Source organism: Larimichthys crocea, chromosome XIV (genome assembly GCF_000972845.2).
Source record: "Larimichthys crocea isolate SSNF chromosome XIV, L_crocea_2.0, whole genome shotgun sequence".
Lineage (NCBI taxonomy): Eukaryota > Metazoa > Chordata > Actinopteri > Sciaenidae > Larimichthys > Larimichthys crocea.
In genome coordinates, this window is record NC_040024.1 from 9,358,045 (window position 1) to 9,377,850 (window position 19,806).

Below are 19,806 nucleotides of genomic sequence, written 5' to 3' on the forward strand. Positions count from 1 at the left end.
GCAACAGTCTGTTGCATTTTAAGAGGAAAACATGCTGGAGTACATTTATAAATGCAACAGATGCAGCATGCAATTAGACTAGATGCAACTAAATTCTACACATTGGACCTTTAATGTACTTAGCTACGTCCCATCAATGCTTTTTGGGAGGCATATTTCATCAAGTCATCGCATTTTATTCGTTATTGTATCAAATTTAAAATGATTACAGTTTTTTTTTTGTTGTTTGTAGAAGATTGAACTATCTTAGTTTGCTGCAGTGGCCTGATATTCATACGTTATCATTTTAACCACTAGGTGGCGCCAAAGTCGAAGAAGCTGACATAGAAGACGAAATCCAACGAATAAAAACAAACAAAGAGTGATTTGTAGTGTTTATTCATTTATTCGCTGTTCAACAGTCACGACTACAATCACATTTTCTCCTCACAGAAATAAATCATTATGAAATTATTCAGCAGTAACGTTACATCCGTCGCGTGGACGGAAATTATTTGACACGGCTGTCGTTCCGATTCGTTAGTCTACAGAACATCTGATTGGTCGCACGGTCCGACATCATTTTTTTGCTACATCACGTGATAAAAGAAGATAACAGAACTCTTAGCTGATGATTGGTTTGATGCTGTTGGATTTACCTTACGCTGACAGGTATCAAACCTGTGAAGTCGGTTAACTTAAATTTTAGTCGGTGGAGTTGAAGTGAAGCTGGATCGATGCTAACGTTACTTGATAACATGTTGGTGTAGAATTGAGTTAACCATACTGTTGATGCATGTCTTATCATTTCTCTTTGCATCACCAACTGACCAACATTTTCTATACACAAAAACTCTCCTCACAGCACACAATAAGATTACCTCGACTAGGAATTGTGTTGACAAGCTGAGCATGAACATTTTAGGACGTACAGAACACGTGAATTACTTTTCTCAGTGTTGGTTAAGAAGCTTCTTCAAACAGTAGGCTTGTGTGTGTGTGTGTGTGTTTTCATGCACTTCTAGCACTTCTCCTTCTCTGTGGACATCCTCCCATCATGCCATGCTTCTCTGGTGTTCCTCAGGGCCTTTGTTCTTTTTGGATCCACCACCACATAGTCCACGCGTGTCCGCCCGCCCCGCGCATGCCCCTCGCCGGCTCCGGCAGGTGTGTTCCCGCCGATTCCACCTCCCGCTGTGCAGCGTTTCTGCTTATGGTGAAAAAAATGTAAATGTTACATCAATCTATTGATTGATCCAAGCTGATGTGGTGCTCATCAATAGAACATACACATTCACAATGCTTCACACATATTTTCACATGAGGAAAGTGTTGACTTGGCGCCATCTAGTGGCTGATCCTCTGCCAGACATGAATGATCATTTCTATCTACCATTTACTACCAAATGCTAACAAAAACATGGCTGTACAATGTAATAAACAACATCACAAAAATGACGTAGAGAAGGAGACATTGGTGTTACCTGTTTTGTTGGTGTTGATCGGCCAGTGTGGAGGTCCAGGTCCAGGTACTCCACCTGTTTGTCGCCGATGGCTCGCCGTAGCATCGGGCTGGTGAAGCCGCCCTCTGATGCCCGGTGCATCATAAGCCTTAGATACTATAGGTGCAGACATACACATGCATACAAAGTTTAGTTAAGCGCAGAGGAAGATAGCAAGGAAGGAAGAGTCAGTGCTATAGTCAAGACCAAATCATGACCAAGATCAGAGTGTATCGAGACTGAGACAAGACCAAGACTTTGAGGGGTTGAGACCAAGTTATGACCAAGACTGAGATATTGCAAGACCGACACTTTGGGTGAAGCGTGGTTGCTACATTAGGTCACCAAGTGTCGCCTTGCAGTATTTACAACCTGCTGTGTGTTTTTTCAGATGCTGTTTTGCAGATGAACTCTTTGTGGTTTAGGAGGCCAAATTCTGTTCCGAAAAGATTTGGCTGATGGCTCCTCGCAGACAGTCAACAAATAAATCAGACAATTAAGTGATATCCCAGCAGTTGTGGTCTCAACCGGTCTTGAACTAAAATCCTGAGTTGTCTTTGTCTGAGACCGAGACGAGACCGAGGCCTTTGGACTGATCTCGAGTGCTACAGCACTGGGAAGAGTGAAGAAGAAAGAGACTGAAAGGAAGAGAGGAAAGTAGTGCTAAAGTCAAAATATGAACATAATCATGAATATAAACAGAAAGGGGGGAAGAAATGAAGCAAGGAGAGATGAAAGGGATGATGATGGATAGGAAGAAGGATGGAAAGGATGCAGGATAAGGTAAGGAAAAAATGTTTTACCTGCTCTCCGGCGCTGAAACTGAGATTGGAGGTCGTCATGGCGACATAGCTCTCATCAAGTTCATCAGAATCGGAGGATGGGGACGAGCTGTGAGCCGAAGTCGGCCTGACTGTCCGACGACAGGATGGACTGCACACACAAACACAAAAAACAAACAAAAGTTGACATGAGAATAAGAGATAATAGTTGTATATGTTGGCACACTGCAGTAGACATGTAGGTTATATGTGTGTGTATAAACGATTATGTGTCAATTATCCATGAATTGTTGCATGCTTAAATGCAATTGTACTTAGTTTGTTTCCACCACTGTTGGTGACTACCCAACACCCTGCAGTTTGTCTTCAAATCCACAAGGTGGCAGCAGAGCGCAGCAGTTAAATGTACCTGCTCTCTCACTATAGTACACATTAAATGTGTTTTTGCAGTTTTCCGTTGACGCTGCAAACAAAACAATAAAGCCACAGACTTACTCTCGCGTGAAGGTTCGTGTGACAGGCGAGCGTACAGGGGGTGGGACCTCCTGCCAGTCCTGCGGCATCGGAGTGATCTCCAGAGGAGCTGGTTTCACTGGGAGGGAGAGAGAGAGAGAGAAAAAGACGTTTAACCTTTCAGTTCTTGTTGAAATGCAGTTAACTGCAGAACTAAGGGCGTTTTGTCCAGTCTGATTGAGGACCAGAGGATGTTAAGCATACTTTAAAGTCGACAAGGAGTGGGAATTCTTGTTTTTATGTCCTATTTTGGACAGACTTTTAGTTTGGTAGATCAAGTGGTGTTTAGAGAGAGTCTGCACTGACCTCTCACATAGAGTAATAGGTCTGATTTGTTATTAGCCACTGGTGCTAGACACTTGGGAGGGTTCACAGGAGCACAACAGTGAAGATGATGAATAAATAACTCTGGACACAGAGGTCGGACGTATATGATACAGCAACTGAGACGCATACATGTTGTATGTATGCATGAAGGTGTCTGAATTTTACTTGTGTTAATATGTCTTTTTTAGATTTTTAGATAGGACACAAGTCAACCCTCATGATAACGTATATTATATGTTATCTGTGTGTACAATAAGATAAAGAAAGTGAAAAATAAAATGCCAAAGGTGCTTTTTATGTTTGAAAACCAAAGGAAGTAAAATCTCAAATGAAGAAGCAGCGTCAAGTGTTGCAGAATCAGCTCCCCTAACCGGGAACCTTAAGTAATATTTAATGTTACATTTTCCATTTTAAGCTGAAGCTCTATATGTGGAGCAGTATGGCTGCCTTGACCTTGCAGCCTTGCAGTTGAGCAAAGTGGGAGCAGGTAAATAATTAAAACTAAAAAGAGGCTGAAGGGAAACAAGAGAGGAGTGAGGAATGGCTAACTGAGAGAGAGAAAGTGAGAGAAGAAACGATCAACTGTTTCAGGAACAGAAACCGTCTTGATGGCAGACGTTTCAGGCTTCAAGTGCACAAACAAAGACAGAAATGTGTTTTGCCAAGTCTGAAAAACAGGAATTGTGGTAGTGAATAAAGAACTGGTGGGAAACAAGAGTGTATCAATCTGCCAAAAACAAACACCTATCAAGCTACTTTCAAAATCTTGGAGCTAATCAAAGAACCTATCCATTATAGTTGGTTCTTACCTCGAAGACATTGAATAAAGTATGATATATGTTTAAACCCTCTGGAGTCTTACCCATTGTTTTGCCAATATCAGGTGATTGCTTGTACCCCAGAGGGTTAAGGAAAGATCTCGGCTATGGTAAATAGGATGAGACACAAACTCTAGTCTCTAGCATTGACATTTGCGACACACCTATCCATTTCAGAACAGTTAGTAGGTCATACCTCTTGATTTGTGTGTCGAGTCTCCAGCGGTCTGGACGTCTGTTCTCTCTGCAGGCTGACCGCCAGAAACTCCTGCAGTGACACGCAACATTAGACAGCAGAAAGCATCAACCAGGCTGCACTACCACAATAACAAAATCATTGGGAATGCTAACATCTAGAACTGACATTTTTCTGCAAACCAGAATAACAGGAATCACTTTGAGATGGGAGTTAGTATCTTTGGATCCTGTTCACAAGTGAAGGTAAAATAGACCGAAGGACTGGGGTCAATGTGGTCATTGTACCGGACCGTTGCAGGGAGCTGAACCAGAAAACAAAGCTTTCGATTTACTAGTCCATCTACATTCCAACCCTCACCTACGGCCATGAGCTTTGAGCAGTGATGGAAAGAATGCAATTGCAGATGCAAGCGGCTGTCTAGAGGGAGGGAGCTTGCACTAGAGGGCTACTCCTTCGCGTTGAAAAGAACCACCTGAGGTGGTTGGGACATCTGATTATGGCTTGTGCTACCTTCCTTTGGAGGTTTTCCTCCAATTAGAGAATGCTTGAATGCTAATGTTGTGCAAGAACCAACGCTGGGCAAGTGGACAATGCTGTTGGACTAATAAGTAATATTAAACTTTAACCCTAGAAAGGCATTCATGTTCTTTTTGGAAGTTTTGGGGAAAAAGGGATTAAACATCAGCCAAGCCTCTTTTCCTGGAGACAAGGTTAGCTTCAGATTCCAGATCAGCTCCTACCCACCTTTGCGTTGCGGTTTCAGGTTGCGGTGGATTGGAGGTGGCATGGCTTCGATCTCTGCTCCGCCAGTGGTATTCCTCCGGAGCGGTGGGGTGAGGGGAGAGACCGGAGTCAAGGGGGAGTTACGAAAACCCATGTGGGCAGGTGGTGGGACTTGCCTCCCCAGGGATGCCAAGTCACCTGTGGCAGGGGTTGGATGATGAGGAAGGGAAGGGGTGACGGGGGTCATAGGGACGTAGTTGCCATCCTGGAGTTGGGCCGAGGGGTCAGGATGCACCCTGGAAAAAGAGAGGAAGAAAACAGAAAATGAAATGCTGGTTGGAGGTGGTTAAAACCATATCACATATATTATTGTATCTTCTGACTAACCTTGGTGCAACAGGAGGTTCAGTGGTGGCAGCGCTCATGGGAACATAGTTTTCATCCACATCCTCATCTTCACAGCAAACACTGCCCAGAGGTACCATGCCTTTATTAAACTGAGAGAGAGAAAGACATGATACAGAGATAAAAGTGACGAAATAAATGGATGAACAAACAGAAATTATGTTACATAATATTGCATTTTAAAGTTTTAACTTACAAAATAACTGTTGAAGCTCTCGCTGAACTCAAACATGCTCGCTCTCTCAGACCGAGGCCGATGGATATAAACAGAGTCAAAACCTGAAACAAAGAGAAAACAAGTTTTTATTGCAGAGAGTTTGAGGAACACGTCGCTAGCAGTCTCATGTGCATTAAAGAGTTGGAAATAGGCGGTTACAATTGTACAATTTAGTGGCATCTCTTCCGAGCAGGACGGACAAACTACAGTCAGTGGACGTAGAAAAACATGTTTTATTTGTTTCTTGTTTGTTCTGGGCTAAAAAAAATGGTGGTTCAACATTGCTGATCAAATGGAAAAGAACCTGTAGATTTGAAAAATCTCATTTAAAGGTATCAAAAACATCACAATTCTTTTTCAGGTGATTACACCCCATACATAACTACATATATATATATATATATATATTATATTATATATATATATATATATATATATATATATATATTATATATTATTTCTGTCTCATTTTGTAAATAGAGCCCGCTAAATCTTCAACACTGGACCTTTAAGACTTGTTGCTGTGTGCATGTGTGAATATTGAGACAGCATATCAACAGAGTATTGTCTCTTTTTGAACAATGCAGTGTATTTTTCAATCGTCCAGGCTGCAAACAAAGAACTGGCTGAAAAAACCTCTTTGTCCTCTTGTGGGTCAAAGTTCTCGTCTTATTAATGAAACTAATTCCAATCGAATAATGTCCCAAACAAACGCATAATTGTTTCAGCTGCGAGGATATAATCGGCTAATCCTGCCGGGTTCTGCAACAATAAGGTCAAATGCTCTTTGCTCTCCTCTGAGGTAACAGCTTTAAACTCTTAAACAGTGACCATGCAGCTTCCTGTAGGGATTTCCCAACTAAATATTGAATATTTCTATTCAGTTACATGACAGGTATCAACATTTTCATTTTAAATGAGACTTTTGCATTTGTAAATGCAACAAATAACAAAGAATCAGCTTATTTATCAGGCTGCTGTCTTTTTTGGATGCATAAATCAGGCAGATCTACTTACCTGAACCTCTAAAGCACAGTAATTATTATTATACATTTGTTTAATCTGCACAGAAACCACGTCCCATTGTGGTTTTACGGTGACGTGTGGGTCTACTTCTTGGCTGCGTGCAGTGATTTTGTTCCCAAAACTATTATTTTCAAAGAACCTTTAATGAAAGATTTACCTGTTTGTGAGCGTCCCAGCATGTTACTGATAGTGTTACTCCTTGGCAGACCTCCACCCTCCACACATCCATCCTTTCTCTCTGGCTCTGAACTGGATCGGGGTAGCGTGCCCACAGCTGAGCTCTCTGCGATGGTTGGGGGCTTCGGGGGTCGTGGAGGAGGAGTTGGGGTGGAAGCGTGAAGCTCCGCCTGGGTTGGAGAGTCCACGCTTGGGGTAGAGGATGGGCGATGGGGTTGACGTTGCTGCGGTGTGGACACCGCACGGGGGATCTGGTAACCACTGGTGGTCTGTGATTGATGCAAAGCAGACTGTGGGTCGTCCCTGAGAGGTAACGGCATGGGTCGAAGGTGGAAATCAAGAGAGTGCTTCCTGGGATGAGGAGATGGGTGAAATCTAGGTCTGTTGGCTCGTTTCTGGAAGTCAAAGGTCATGCTGGTGTCCAGTGACTGGCTGAAAGGGCCTGTCATGGGGGAAGATGCCCAGGGGGCTGTCCTAAACCCAGAGGAAGGGGAGGAGGAGGATGGCACTGGGAGGCCGTTGGGAAGAAGGGAAGGAGATGAGGAAGAGGAAGAAGAGGAGGAGGTGGCGGAGGGAGGGGGGTAGAGGTTGTCGTTGTCGTCGGTTTCAAGAGAGATGGAGGAACCTAAAGGCCTGGAGACAGCAAAATAAGAGTTAAATCAAAATACAAGAAAAATCCTGTAAAGTAAGAAGAAAACTTTTATTCTCTTCCGATTAACTGTTTCATGAAGGTTCCTAGTGAACCCTTTCAGAAATCCGTGGGTGTGATCGAGGCTTAGATAAACCCTTTAAACCCTGTCCTTAAATTCAACACGTCTGAACCTGCAACTCCGACTGTAAGTCTGGTTGATTTGGCTTCAGCTGGTTTCCTTTAGTCTAAAACCGGAGTGGAAAAATCAAAATGTATGTAGAATTTGTGTATTTTATTCAAAGAAAAATCAAAATGTATGTAGAATTTGTGTATTTTATTCAAATTTAAGCTTTAAATCTAAACTCGTACGTTTGTTTTTGCACTATGTAACGTTGTGCTCCGGTTAAGATCATCCACCAAACACTTTACGGCACTAACTACACCAACTATTTCACTGATTTTGGAGAAACTGGATCATATTTTATGGAGAAAATGTTTTTTGGTTTTCCGTCTCAAACTGTAGCTGCTGTTAGTGGTATTCTTCAAATTATGGGTGTGTTTTAAACCAAGTTTCTAAAGTCAACTTTCACGTCCCAAAATGAAGTCCTGTTTCCTGTTATTTGCTTTTGGTGCGTTTACCTGATGTGACTCTGGCAGTGCGACAGCCAAAGGTAATCTTCTTCCGTGCTGCCGTCGTGCTCCAGGTTTCGCACACTCACTGGATCATAGGGTGGTGGGACTGACCCTGCTACCGTGGTGATGGCAGCACCGGTTGGGGTCGCTGTGACGGAGGACGAACCAGAAACAGGAGGTCTCTCTGGAACTGTGGATAAACATGCACACATAATCTTGCCAATCTTTCTGCATGTTCTCTTTCTCTTCTCTCCTCCCACTGGTTTTCACACTGACTCAGCCACAGCCCACACATCTATCCATTTTCCAAATGCAAAGTCAGAAAGTGGTGCAAAGAATACTTTGGTTCCCTCCCTCTCTCCGCCTTACCGTCGTCGGTCGGGTTGAAGCCACAGAGCAGGCAGATGGAGGAAACCCAGCGGTTCATGTCCTCCTCAGACTCAGCCACCAGGTACCAGGTCCTCTCCTCCGTCCTCAGGTCGAAAACAAAGCTGCTCTCCAGCTCCTTCTTTGTGAATGACAGGCCAGCATCCACCTGAAGGAGAAGAGCATCCCGACAGAGGACAGAATTTATTGAAAAATGCCAAATGAAAGTGGAAATCCTGCCACATTCCTCCAAAAATAATAATAAAATATGGGCCAAGCTGCTAGATTTTCAGTCGTCCAATGACATGGCGGCATGTCTGTTTACCTGTTCACACAGGTTCAGGTTGATGGTCCTGATTGGTCGGCGGGACTGTGGGTTCTTGTAATACTGCAGGACGTCCGGCTCCCCGCACAGCCGTCCACTTCGCAGCACGAACCAACGCCTCTTCCACGCCTGAAAAGAGCAAATGATGATTACATAATGACAGCAACTAACTTTACTGACAGTTTGTTAGCTGGGCACCGGGGGGAGTGTTAGTGTTTGTACGACAGGTGTTTTGGACCACTTAACTGACTGGAGTGGAGTCAGTGTCATGCCAGAACTGGAGCTGGGCAAGCTGGCAATGCAACCGAGCTTAGCTGGGGGGCGCTAAATCACAAAAATACACATTTCTATGCACTGTTGCTTTAATAAATGAAATATACAGAGTGCATTCATTCTCCAAAGATGATGAACCATTTCCAATTTCAGAAAGTTTGTCGGACCTTACATAAACCTTCTTCTATCAGGACAGACTTTCCGTCTTTAGATCATTAAGTGGAGCTCTATGAATAGAAAACTGAATGTATATTATACAGCATATGTAATTACAGTCTCTAATTTCAGTCTTGTGCAAAATAAATGTTGGATTGTTGATCACAGGATGCACATGATTGTACACGTGATAGTTCCTCCATGTTCCTCTCTCTTGCTCTCCAACTTTCCGTCTAACTCTGGTGTCTCTCTCCCATGTCTGAAGTTTTACACACCAGTGCACATGAATGTTAACTACACATCCCACACACACACACACACACACACACACACACTCTCTCACACAATCGCTAAATGTTTGACACTCTCTCAGGTTGTTCCCATCATGCACTGAGCATCCAACGAGGGATCCATGGGATGACACCTCATATTTCAGCCATGACTCACCATCTCTGTGTGTGTGTGAGTGTGTGTGTGTGTGTGTGTGTGTGTGTGTGTGGGGTTAGTGTTAGTGTGTAGGTAGTGTGCGAAAGACACGTCATGATTATTTAAAGGTGTGAATCAGAGCATGACAGAGGGTTGTAATTCAATAACAGCATGTGCACACACAGACACACATTCTCTATCTGATATAACCTCAGTGTTTCAAAGGAATCAGAGTATTAATAACTACCTGGAAGGACAGAACTGATGAAGAAACTAAAGGATTTTTGCTTTGTGCTTCTGTTTACGTGGTTAAAAACTCCATGCACTGTAAAAATATCTATAGATTTTATGCTAAAAAACCATGACAGTAAAAGACCGTAAAATATGACTTGAAGTATGACTGTTTTTCTGTATATGGTAAAGCACAATCATATTTAAAAACCATTATTAATACAACATTTCAAGGGAATTTATACAGGATAAGGTCGTATTTCATATTAGAGAATGTTAATTATACAGTAAAACATCGTAAAATTCTTTTTGGCATATTCATTGTTTGGCAGTTTAAAATCTCTAGATGTTTTAAAATACTTAACAGTGCTTTTACTGTAATAATACAAGAAGTTATACCGTATTTACTGTACTGTTGTTTTTACAGTAAAAAGCTGGCAGCTGTGGGTTTTTTACAGAGTGTGTACGTGTGTTTTTCCCAGTTAGTTTCCACCGGTCCCGGTCCTACCATCCAAATCCATCTCTTCCGATCCCTGTTAGATTGTGTTACTCAACAGAACCAACGTGACTCCAAAGGCATGCCTCTGTGATCAAAGTACACAGCAATTAAATACTGTAGAGCCTCCACCACCACCTCCACCACCAGCACCGCCACCGCTTCCCCAACTCTCCCTCCACCCACCCGTTTTCTTTCCAAACACTGACAGGAAGAGGAAATAGCTGAACAGGAAATGCCGGTAAGAGATGTGTGTGTTTTTTTGTCTGTCCACCCCCTCTCCCCTCACTTTGTTTGATGATCCGTCGTCTTCAGGCTGCTGGACAAATAAAAGCAGCAGGGTGGCAGCAACTATGTATGAAAATATTTTTCTGTCTTCTAATTCATGGAACAGAACTGAGTTGCACCAGCATTGCTGGGATTGCGTTTAAAGTCTTCGTAAAGAGGCTCAACCAAAAGACTCAGTGACCCAGGGTTTGATTCCAACATGTGGCTCTACTCTTCAGCTGTCGCTATCAAAATAAAAGTTCAAAAATAATCTTTAAAGTCCTTGTAAAGTTCTTAACTCTGAGTTTAGGTTGCACCATTACAAGTAGGAGACCAACTGACCACTGATCCGTGTGGTAAACTTCATCACGCCATCATCCATACTTCAAGGTGACACTTTGGAGAACTTGGAGACCTTTTTCCTGAGAGTTAGACGAGAAGATTGACACCACACACATATGTCTGTATGCTAAACATGATGTTGGAGCCAGCAGGCGTTTAGCTTAGCTTAGCATAAAGACTGAAAAACAGTTAGCCTGGATTTTGCCACTTTTCCTCCTTGTTTCTCAAATAAATTCTTCAAAACTTCAAGTAAAACACAGGAAAAGTGGGACCTTTAATGACGTACCAATTTGTTGATCAGGTACAGATACTGTATATTGATAACTGATTGATTTTCTCAGCTAGTAAAGATTTAAGTAGTGTGTAATCTAGCTCCCCTGTCTGCACGGACTAATATTGTTCTTGTTAGATAACCTCTCTTCCTTAAACACCTTCTCTAATCTCGTCTGCTCCTATTCTCTCCATTTTCTCGTCCTCTCCTTTCATTTTGTTTCCTCCTTTGACCTCTGACCCGGACAGGAAAGGGGGCACAATGGATCTAAAATAACACTTCCTCCATCCTGCCTCAAAACCAAAATTAACACCAGACCTGAATAACAAACGTCTCACCGCTCAGTTCTTCATTTAACTGATGCACTCCTTCACTTCATATCGCAACCAACGCCGAGTTCTCAGAACTGCAAACACGTGATGGCGCAACACTTTCAATCTGACGGCTGAATGAACTCAGCGTCTTTGCAGAAACGAATGTGACATTCAGCATCTTAGTGTAAGACTTCATTGATTCTTCAATGGGGGAAATACCTTTTTTCACTCATGTTTGACACATGTGGGCCTCAAAACACAACAACACATGGGCACAAAGGGCTGATAGACTTATCAAGAGATGGAGCGTTAGAACGGTGGCCAGCCACTTTGGATCAGTTACTGCACCCCAATCTACTAATATACACACACCTTATTGTGTATTGTTACGATTACTGACTCAAAACTCTCTAAGATGGAACTGAACTCTGTAGTTGTTGATTGCAACCCTCTTGCATCACCTTCTCCTTCCTTCTCTTAGCATCTCTTTGGGGCTACTGTAGAAACATGGTGGACTCTGCTGTGTCTGTAGACATAACTCAACAATTCTTATTATACACTAATGAAACCAAAGTTATCATGCATATTATGTTACATTTATGCCATATTCTGTAAATACAGCAGCATACATTTGACACACTGGACCTTTAAAGGATAATTCTGGTTTATTTAAACTTTTTACTTTAATTCTGTCCATTATGTTGGCTTAGCAATCAGATTCATTGCTGAGATTTGCTAAAGCCAAACCTCCACAAGACTCATTGTTGCAATGTAAACCTCTTTGTCACAAGATGGCTATCGTTGCTTCTCCTAAACCAAGAGTGTTGAGCCAACGCAATCAGAAATAATCTTACACATTACACCTTTAAAGGATAATTCAGGTAAAAAAACAAAGCTACGTCCACTCTTTTCCATCTTGTTTGTTATTGACATAGCTTTATAGTTTTACGTAGCTAATCCAGCATGCAGACCAGTTGATAAAGCCAAGCCTCCACAGGCTACTTGCGTTGTAAACCTCTTTTTGTCACGTGATGGCCACCGTAGCTTCTCCTAAGCGAAAAGTCAACGAGTCAACGGAAACGGAAATTAGGGAATCTTACACGATGTACCTTTAAAGATTTTAGAGGGTTAAGATATTAAATTAATTCCACAGTTCAACAAACACCAAAATGATCCGAATAAGAAGTAGCAGAAATAGCAGATTTACGTAATGTAATCCTCCAGATTGAGAATTCCTGCTTTGGTTTATGATTAGGTCGACCAAAGCTTGATTTGTTCTATTTGAGTGAATAACAGTGAGGTAAATCTTCAAACAAATCACACGAGAGAAGCAACAGCAAGTAAAAACTGATAATAACTGTCTGTTAAGTGTTTTACAACCCCTAAAAAAAATGCTCCCTGCTCCAGACTGCAGAAGTTCAACTGTGAACTACGAAGCTGAAACTATGATTTAACGTTGCAGGTATCCAAACTGTGATGTCTCCAACGCAGGACAGTCAAACATTCCCTTAAACTGTGTTTGACCTTGTGTGTGTGTGTGTGTGTGACGTTTGTTATTGCACTGAATTCTGCAGGATTTTTCATTCTTCTTGGTTCTGGTCCAGTCCATGTGTGTGTGTGTGTGTGTTACCAAATCTTCTAAATCTTCAGGGAGGCCCCGTCTTCCAATCGGGCACAGCTGAGAGTGATTAGATTATTACATAACACACACACACACACAGCTTTCGACAGAGCAGGGAGTGTATGATATAATGAGGTACACTCCCGCAAACTCTGGCCCGATACTCGACATGAACACAGCCTGCTGCAGCCATTATAGGGCGCTTCATGCATGTGTATGTGTGTTTACAGTCCACACACAGCTGGTCAGACGGTGTGTGTGTGTGTACACACTGGACTGTATATACCATCATGGCTCAATGTATACACAGTCTGAACAATGGTTCGGTTCCACCTGTTGTGGTGCTCTAACAAACTGTGTGTTCCCTCTTAGAGCTCTGTGACATTTATTCGAGGTTTCGTTAGTAGAACTTGACTAACTTTTCTGCTTCTCTGTTTACTCCTACTTCGCCTTTTGCTTTCCACACACACACACGAGAAGGAAAGAATGTGACCAAAGAACAGGAAGAGAAAGTAAAAGTGGATCAATTAAAGAGAGAAAAGAACAACAACAACAACAACAGAGCAAAGTGTCTTCTGGAAAGAAAGAACGACATTAAGGGAAAACATGGAGAGAGTGGAGATAAGATTAGCTCAACTCATTGGCAAGGCATGCCAGATATGTGGTGTATGTGTGTGTGTGTGTGTGTGTGTGTGTGTGTGTGTGTGTGCATAACTATTAAGCTGCCCCTTTACTGGAAAGCCAGCCATGCTGCTGTTGTATAAATGGTTCATTTGGTATTAAAGCAACACCACATAGGAATTGGTGTTTCCCACTGTGTAATCCCACTGTGGTAAAGATGTTCAGCTGTACGCGTGTATTTGTTATGATTATATTACTTATGATCAAAAACTAACTTTGCTAACAGTTTTTCAGCCTTTTATTTCACCAACCACTAAAGGTCAGTCCCAGACTTACTCTTGTCCGAAGGCTTCTCGCTCATTTTCTCTCCTTAGCAATGTTCTCTTTGGTCTTTTTGTCCATAGAGGCTGTTTAGCCTGGTTACACTGTCCGCTTGCCCAGCTCCTGTTCTGGCACGACACCGGCTCCACTCACAATCATGATTCCCCGTACAACATGTCAATATAAAGGTTTTGTTTCATGGTTGCAAGCTTCTAACAACCATGTACCAGTGGCCACTCAGGTTTGTTTCTCTACATGTTGAACAGATCACGGAAATCCATTTAGTGCAATGCAAGATTGTTTTATCTCTTTCCTGTTTGGCAAGATAAGTATTTTTGCGAAGAGACATCCCAGATGGATATAATGGAAATGAGCAATTGGATTAAAATTGGAAACCTAGACAATGATATGATAAATCAGACCAAAGATTTTGCAGATGTAACAAAGAACCACTGCTCCTACAAACATACTAGAATAATAATAATACTATGCTTAATTTTCTTAAGTTTCTGCTTTCAGTTTAATTTGTTTAAAAGTTTGCATGTGATCAGTCTAATGGCCCTAATACCTTTAAAAGAGCTAGGGTAGCGAACCCTGGTCTCGTTCATCGATGGTGGTGCTATCGAGGAGTTGCAAGCCCTTAAGACACGTCCATCTTTATAAATATCTGGATTTAAAAATATAAAATGTATTCTTTTATTGACATAGTAAATCGTGATATATGGCATGACGTGATTGTCGATTGTTATGGACAGTCTGACGGAAGATCAGGGACCACGATGGAAACAAGAGCTGGACTTTGTCGTGTTGACAATGTCTCAGCATGCTGGTATTTTGTTTTTTTCTTTATTACTGGATTTGAACTTTTGTCCAGTAAACGGAACCAAACACCGCCAAGAACACCTGCCAGTAACAACTGGTTGTACCAGATGAGGCGGTCAAACGAAGGACAAACCCATCAATGCCAAGTCTTGGTGTCATAGCGCAAAGATTCTGTTGAGAGGATTGGATATTCAAGTTGTAGGTGGTTACCTCTTGAATTATGTGGAGGAATTATTAATATCAGGGACTCCTGGGACACCTTTAGCTTTAGTTGCAGTTCATTTTTTTTGAAAGCAGTTCTTGTTTTTTCATTACTCCAAAGAAATTGGACTCCAATTTCGTCCAAAAATGATGCCGTCACCAAAGTATCAATGACACAGAAGATATACTTTTACCTGATTAGGTGGAGCAGCAGACAGCTGTGTTCTGCTGACTGTTTGGTTAGTTTATGATCATGACTCAGAGTGCAAATAGTGATGAAATGGAGAGCTAATCTTCAGGCTTAATTAAAATCTTCTCAGGTGTGTGTGTGTTTGCCCTGTAGGTGCATGTCGGCAACTTAAAAAAACCCAAAACACTATTAATTTGTACTTGAGCATGCCGCACAAACCCAACGTAGAAGGTGTTCTCTTTTTTAGGTGTTAAAAAGAGAATTGAAGTTACTCACATAGCGTCGTAGTTTCTTCTCTGGTGGTGATTTTCGCAGCCAGCCTTCACAAACCACCTCCTCAGCTCCGCTCATCTTGATGCCAACCAAACAGACTCTGGCTTCCCGATCAATCAACCGGTGGGCTTCCAATCAGTCGATCAAGTCAATTAGGATTTCCAGCTCAACCAATCACGTGCCAAGTCAGTAAAGGAGGCGTCAAGTCAGAATCAAAAAGAGTTGAACTAATCACTTAGACTTGAAACCAGTTGATGTGGCTTCCAATCCTCCAACCGATCCGATGAACTTTAAATCAGTAGATCAGATTTCCAGACATCTAACAAGAATTTCCATCAGTTGCTAAGTCCTTCAGTCTTTCTGCTGAAATCAACTCAGCTCAGTTCTTTGATTGATCCACGTCTCCAACGTGAAGGAGCTGCTCCTCTATCCACAGCTGAGTCACACCTCCTTCTGAGAGGGTTTCCACTTCCCAGCAGAGTAACTCTTCCCTCCCTCCCTCCTCTCTCTTTCTCTGGTCGTGTGATAACCAAACACAATGCCTCTGTCCGGACATTCCTCGTCTCCTCTCCTCCCACTTTTCCCTCCTCCTTCTCCTCACTCCTCCCCTTCTTCTCCTTCTGCTTGGTATAACAGGAAACTCCCCCTGTGGATATGTATGTATGTATGTATGTAAAGGTTTTCTCATGAAACACTCACCATTCTTTAGAAACATTTTGGGGAAGAAAGATAATTTTCAAAATAAAACCAAAACTCGCTGACAACATTTGTTCTGAAAAAATGAAAATGAATGAATTCATAGACATTTGACGTATTCGTAAACAACAAATACAGAATAAAATAATAATAATAACATTGTTGACAGGCTACCCAAGAACTCCGGTGCAATTATGAGAGGTAGTGCTATAGGCATTATTATTGGACAACTTTAAAGCAACTTTTCTACTATAAAATAACACATTTGAAATAATTTTTACGCTCAGTTGACGTGGAATCAGGTGAATGGTGTCATACATCTGTTTCAGCACTATATAACTTTGTCTACATGACATTTTACACCACATACCACCAACTAGTTCACTGATTTTGGTGAAACTGGATCATATTTTTATTGGTTTTCCCCTCTGATGCTCCGCCTCAACTCTCTGTTGAATTACAGTTTCCTGATGGACAGTGAAATAAACTGCTGACAGCTGTAGCTGCTGGTAACTGAATAAATATTGAATTATAATTAAAGCTGAGCTGAACGATTCTGACCTCACTGTGTGAAAAGAGATACATGCTGACATCTAGTGGTTATTTAAAGTACTACAAACACTACTCATCTTCTAATAATAATCTGAGGTAAGGGGCAGAAAGCTTTGTGGAAACTTTCCGTGGGAAGTTAAGGTAGGGGATTTTGGAAACATTCCAACGTCATGGGAATTATGGGAATAAACTGTAAATTGGGGGTAATTTAAACGAACTGTATCATATCCAAACATAAATATAAAAAGCTTGAATTATTTTATTGGACAATATGAATTATGTAGTCCACAAGCTCAAATGTGTGGCTTCAACAGTCTTGTGTCTTGTGTAGTGAAGTGTATTAATTCCCATGGAATAAGTTCCCATCTTTGAAAATTCCCTTTGAAAATACAACAAACTAATAATTGATCAAATCCTTAAAGAAGAAAGTGACTTTAAAAAGGAAGACAAGGCAAAGTGGAGCAGGAAAGACACCAGTAACATTTTACAAATGTCTCAGTGATACGGACAGGACGTCAGGGTAAATTACCTTTACTGATATTTTACAGATGTTGAATAATAATCAAGTTGAGCTGGATTATTGGATTAACAGATTGTGACTGTCATAAAATTTGCTTTAATGATGTGAACTGAAGCACTTATACACACAGCTGCTCTGGGCTAAATCACTTTATTTGATTTGAATACACAGCAGTCGTTGCTTACTTACATTTGCATTGGTATACTGTATAAGTGGAAACAGGCACGAATGTCACATCAGGTCCTAAACAAATCATTAAAGGATTTGCAAAAGACGATGAGTTCATTTACACTTTGACTCAACGCAGCAGGAGGACGGTCAGAAATAAACACTACTGACGAGGTGGGTGACCTTTAAAATGAAGTTTTATATAATTAATAATACAGAGAGCTGCAACCAATGATTGTTTATTTATTTTGGTTAATAGATAAGTTAATAAGATAAGTTAATTGTCTTTTTTTATTCAGCGTAAATTCCAAAATTGACGAGGTGGGTGACCTTTAAAATGGCATTTTACCTTAAGTTTTAATAATTTGGGCTCCGACTAACAATATTTTTTTTATTTTTGATTAATCTGCTAATTGTTTTCTTGACTAATGTCAAAGAAGTGGAAAAAAAAACAACTATTACAACTTCTCAGAGAACGTCTTCGAATGTATTTTCTTTAATAAATAGGCATGTAATTGTAAGATATTTGGTTAACAACAATAAAACTTGAAATGTAGCATGTTTTCAATTATTTTTAGTCGAAAAATTATTATCAAATTGGTTGCAGATTATTTTTCGCTGATAAACTAATCAATTAATCGACTGGTTCTTTCAGCTGTTGTTGATATTTTCAGGGTCTTGCGTACAGTATTTATTTTAAGTTCATACCTACGTATCAAGCTCTGTGTGATGAGGTATGAGTGAAGGATTTTAAGTTTGAACCTTCATCAGTTAAAGAGTTTACAATAATTCTCAGTCATGATTTTCATGATTTGACTGTTTTGTTAATTTTGTTTCTCACTCTCTTTTTTTCACTCCATCCCTGCCCGTTGTTCATAGTTATGTCGGTCAACTCCTCCCTTCTTCCTTCTGCCCTCTCTTCCTCCTTCAACTTCTATCATGAAGCGCACAACTGTCTCAACACTACAGTCGGCACTACACACATCACCGCCTTCACCATCACCAGCATCCTCCTCCTCCCTCTCTACGTCCTCGTCCTCTACTTGGGTCTCCAAAGATGGCGGCAACAACGCTCCGGTACGACGATGAGCCACTTCGACATCTTCACCTACCACATGGTCTTCATAGAGATGATAAGTGTCTTAGGGTCCTGCCTCAACTGTTGGGGTGTCCACACTGATCAACCACTAGTGATAATGGTTGGTATCTACCTTTCAGCCATCAACATGTTTGGACAGATGTTATTTCACATCCTGACCTGTGTGGAGCGTTACCTGGCTGTTGTTCACCCCGTCACCTACCGGAGCCTGAAGGAGGCGAGAGGCATCAGAATGAGAAATGTCATCATTGGTTGTGTTTGGCTGCTGTGCTTTGTACGGTCAGGTTTACTGTCCTTGGCAAACGAATTTGAGGTCCAAATTATATTTTATTTTTCTGCAGCCGTCTCCTTAACTGTCACTCCTTTCTGTAGCCTTTCTGTCCTCTATGTTCTGATTCGTCCTGGGCCAGGGGAAGTGGGTGGCCGTGGGCAGCGAGTTGACAAATCAAAGCTCAGGGCGTTCTACACTATCATGATCATACTGGTGGTGTTATTGTCCAGGTTTGGGGGGAATACCCTTATCACTGTTCTGAATGACTTAGTACATCCGGGGATAGATGTAAAGTGTGGTATGTTCATGTCTATATACTGGTTGTCTCTGCCCAGCAGTCTGGTGTTGCCGCTACTCTTTCTACAGAGAACAGGGAAGCCACTGTGTTGTAAGAGCAACAATTAGTCCGGGATATCAGGTCCTTTCAAGAGGCAGCGTTTAGATTTAACGCATCATCATGGCTTTGTGTATGAAATGCAGCTTTAATGTGCCGCGTATAATGATATAATGATGAAGACTTCTTCACATTACATCTTATATCTATGCTTTAAAGAAGCTGTAAAGTAGTTTGCATTAAACTATGACTAACTAATCTTCATTTGATTGGTGTTTTTATTATTTTTAGCTCTTAAAACGTGTTCATGTGTATGTTGTTTGTGTCCTTAAACTGAATTTTATGGTTTCAAGCCTTTCAAAGTTTTATGTGGCAAGACATCAGATCCCCAATAAGCCTTTGTCATAAGCAGAAACAGGAGTAAGGAACGGGGCGATGCGAGCCCTGATGCCTATAAGCTTATCCACAAAGAAAGAGAGGATGTTACGTTGGAGCGTTTTATGAGAAAAACAAACACATTACGAGATGTCGGGGTGATCTTTAACTATGCTGTTGAATTGAGTTTTTGAGTGACACATTAAGAGAGAAATCCTGACATCTAATGGCTGTTTGAAGTACTACAAGTACTACTCATAATGGAAGCTAACTTTTTTTCCCCTTAAAGTTGGAGCAGAACAAATTTATTGATAAAATACTGAAACAATGTGGAAAAAACAAG

General features: G+C 41.3%; 1 protein-coding gene across 3 annotated transcripts; it reads right to left on the bottom strand.

The window, feature by feature from the left end:
• Positions 1–364: 364 nt before the first annotated feature.
• Positions 365–15,934, bottom strand: LOC104932638 (GRB2-associated-binding protein 1). Of its 3 annotated transcripts, none has more exons than XM_019265669.2 (13): positions 15,452–15,934; positions 8,624–8,752; positions 8,302–8,467; positions 7,939–8,080; positions 6,649–7,301; positions 5,445–5,527; positions 5,231–5,340; positions 4,865–5,139; positions 4,118–4,189; positions 2,759–2,855; positions 2,285–2,414; positions 1,464–1,598; positions 365–1,189 (listed from the first exon to the last, which is right to left on the bottom strand). In XM_019265669.2, exons 1-13 carry the CDS (start codon positions 15,524–15,526, stop codon positions 1,001–1,003), a joined length of 2,256 nt encoding a protein of 751 aa, XP_019121214.2. In that variant the 5' UTR covers positions 15,527–15,934; the 3' UTR covers positions 365–1,000. The 3 variants fall into 3 exon arrangements, with proteins under 3 accessions (XP_019121214.2, XP_019121213.2, XP_019121212.2); XM_019265668.2 differs by having other exon boundaries at positions 365–1,186; positions 7,939–8,122; XM_019265667.2 differs by having other exon boundaries at positions 7,939–8,122.
• Between the last annotated feature and the right edge of the window lie 3,872 nt (positions 15,935–19,806).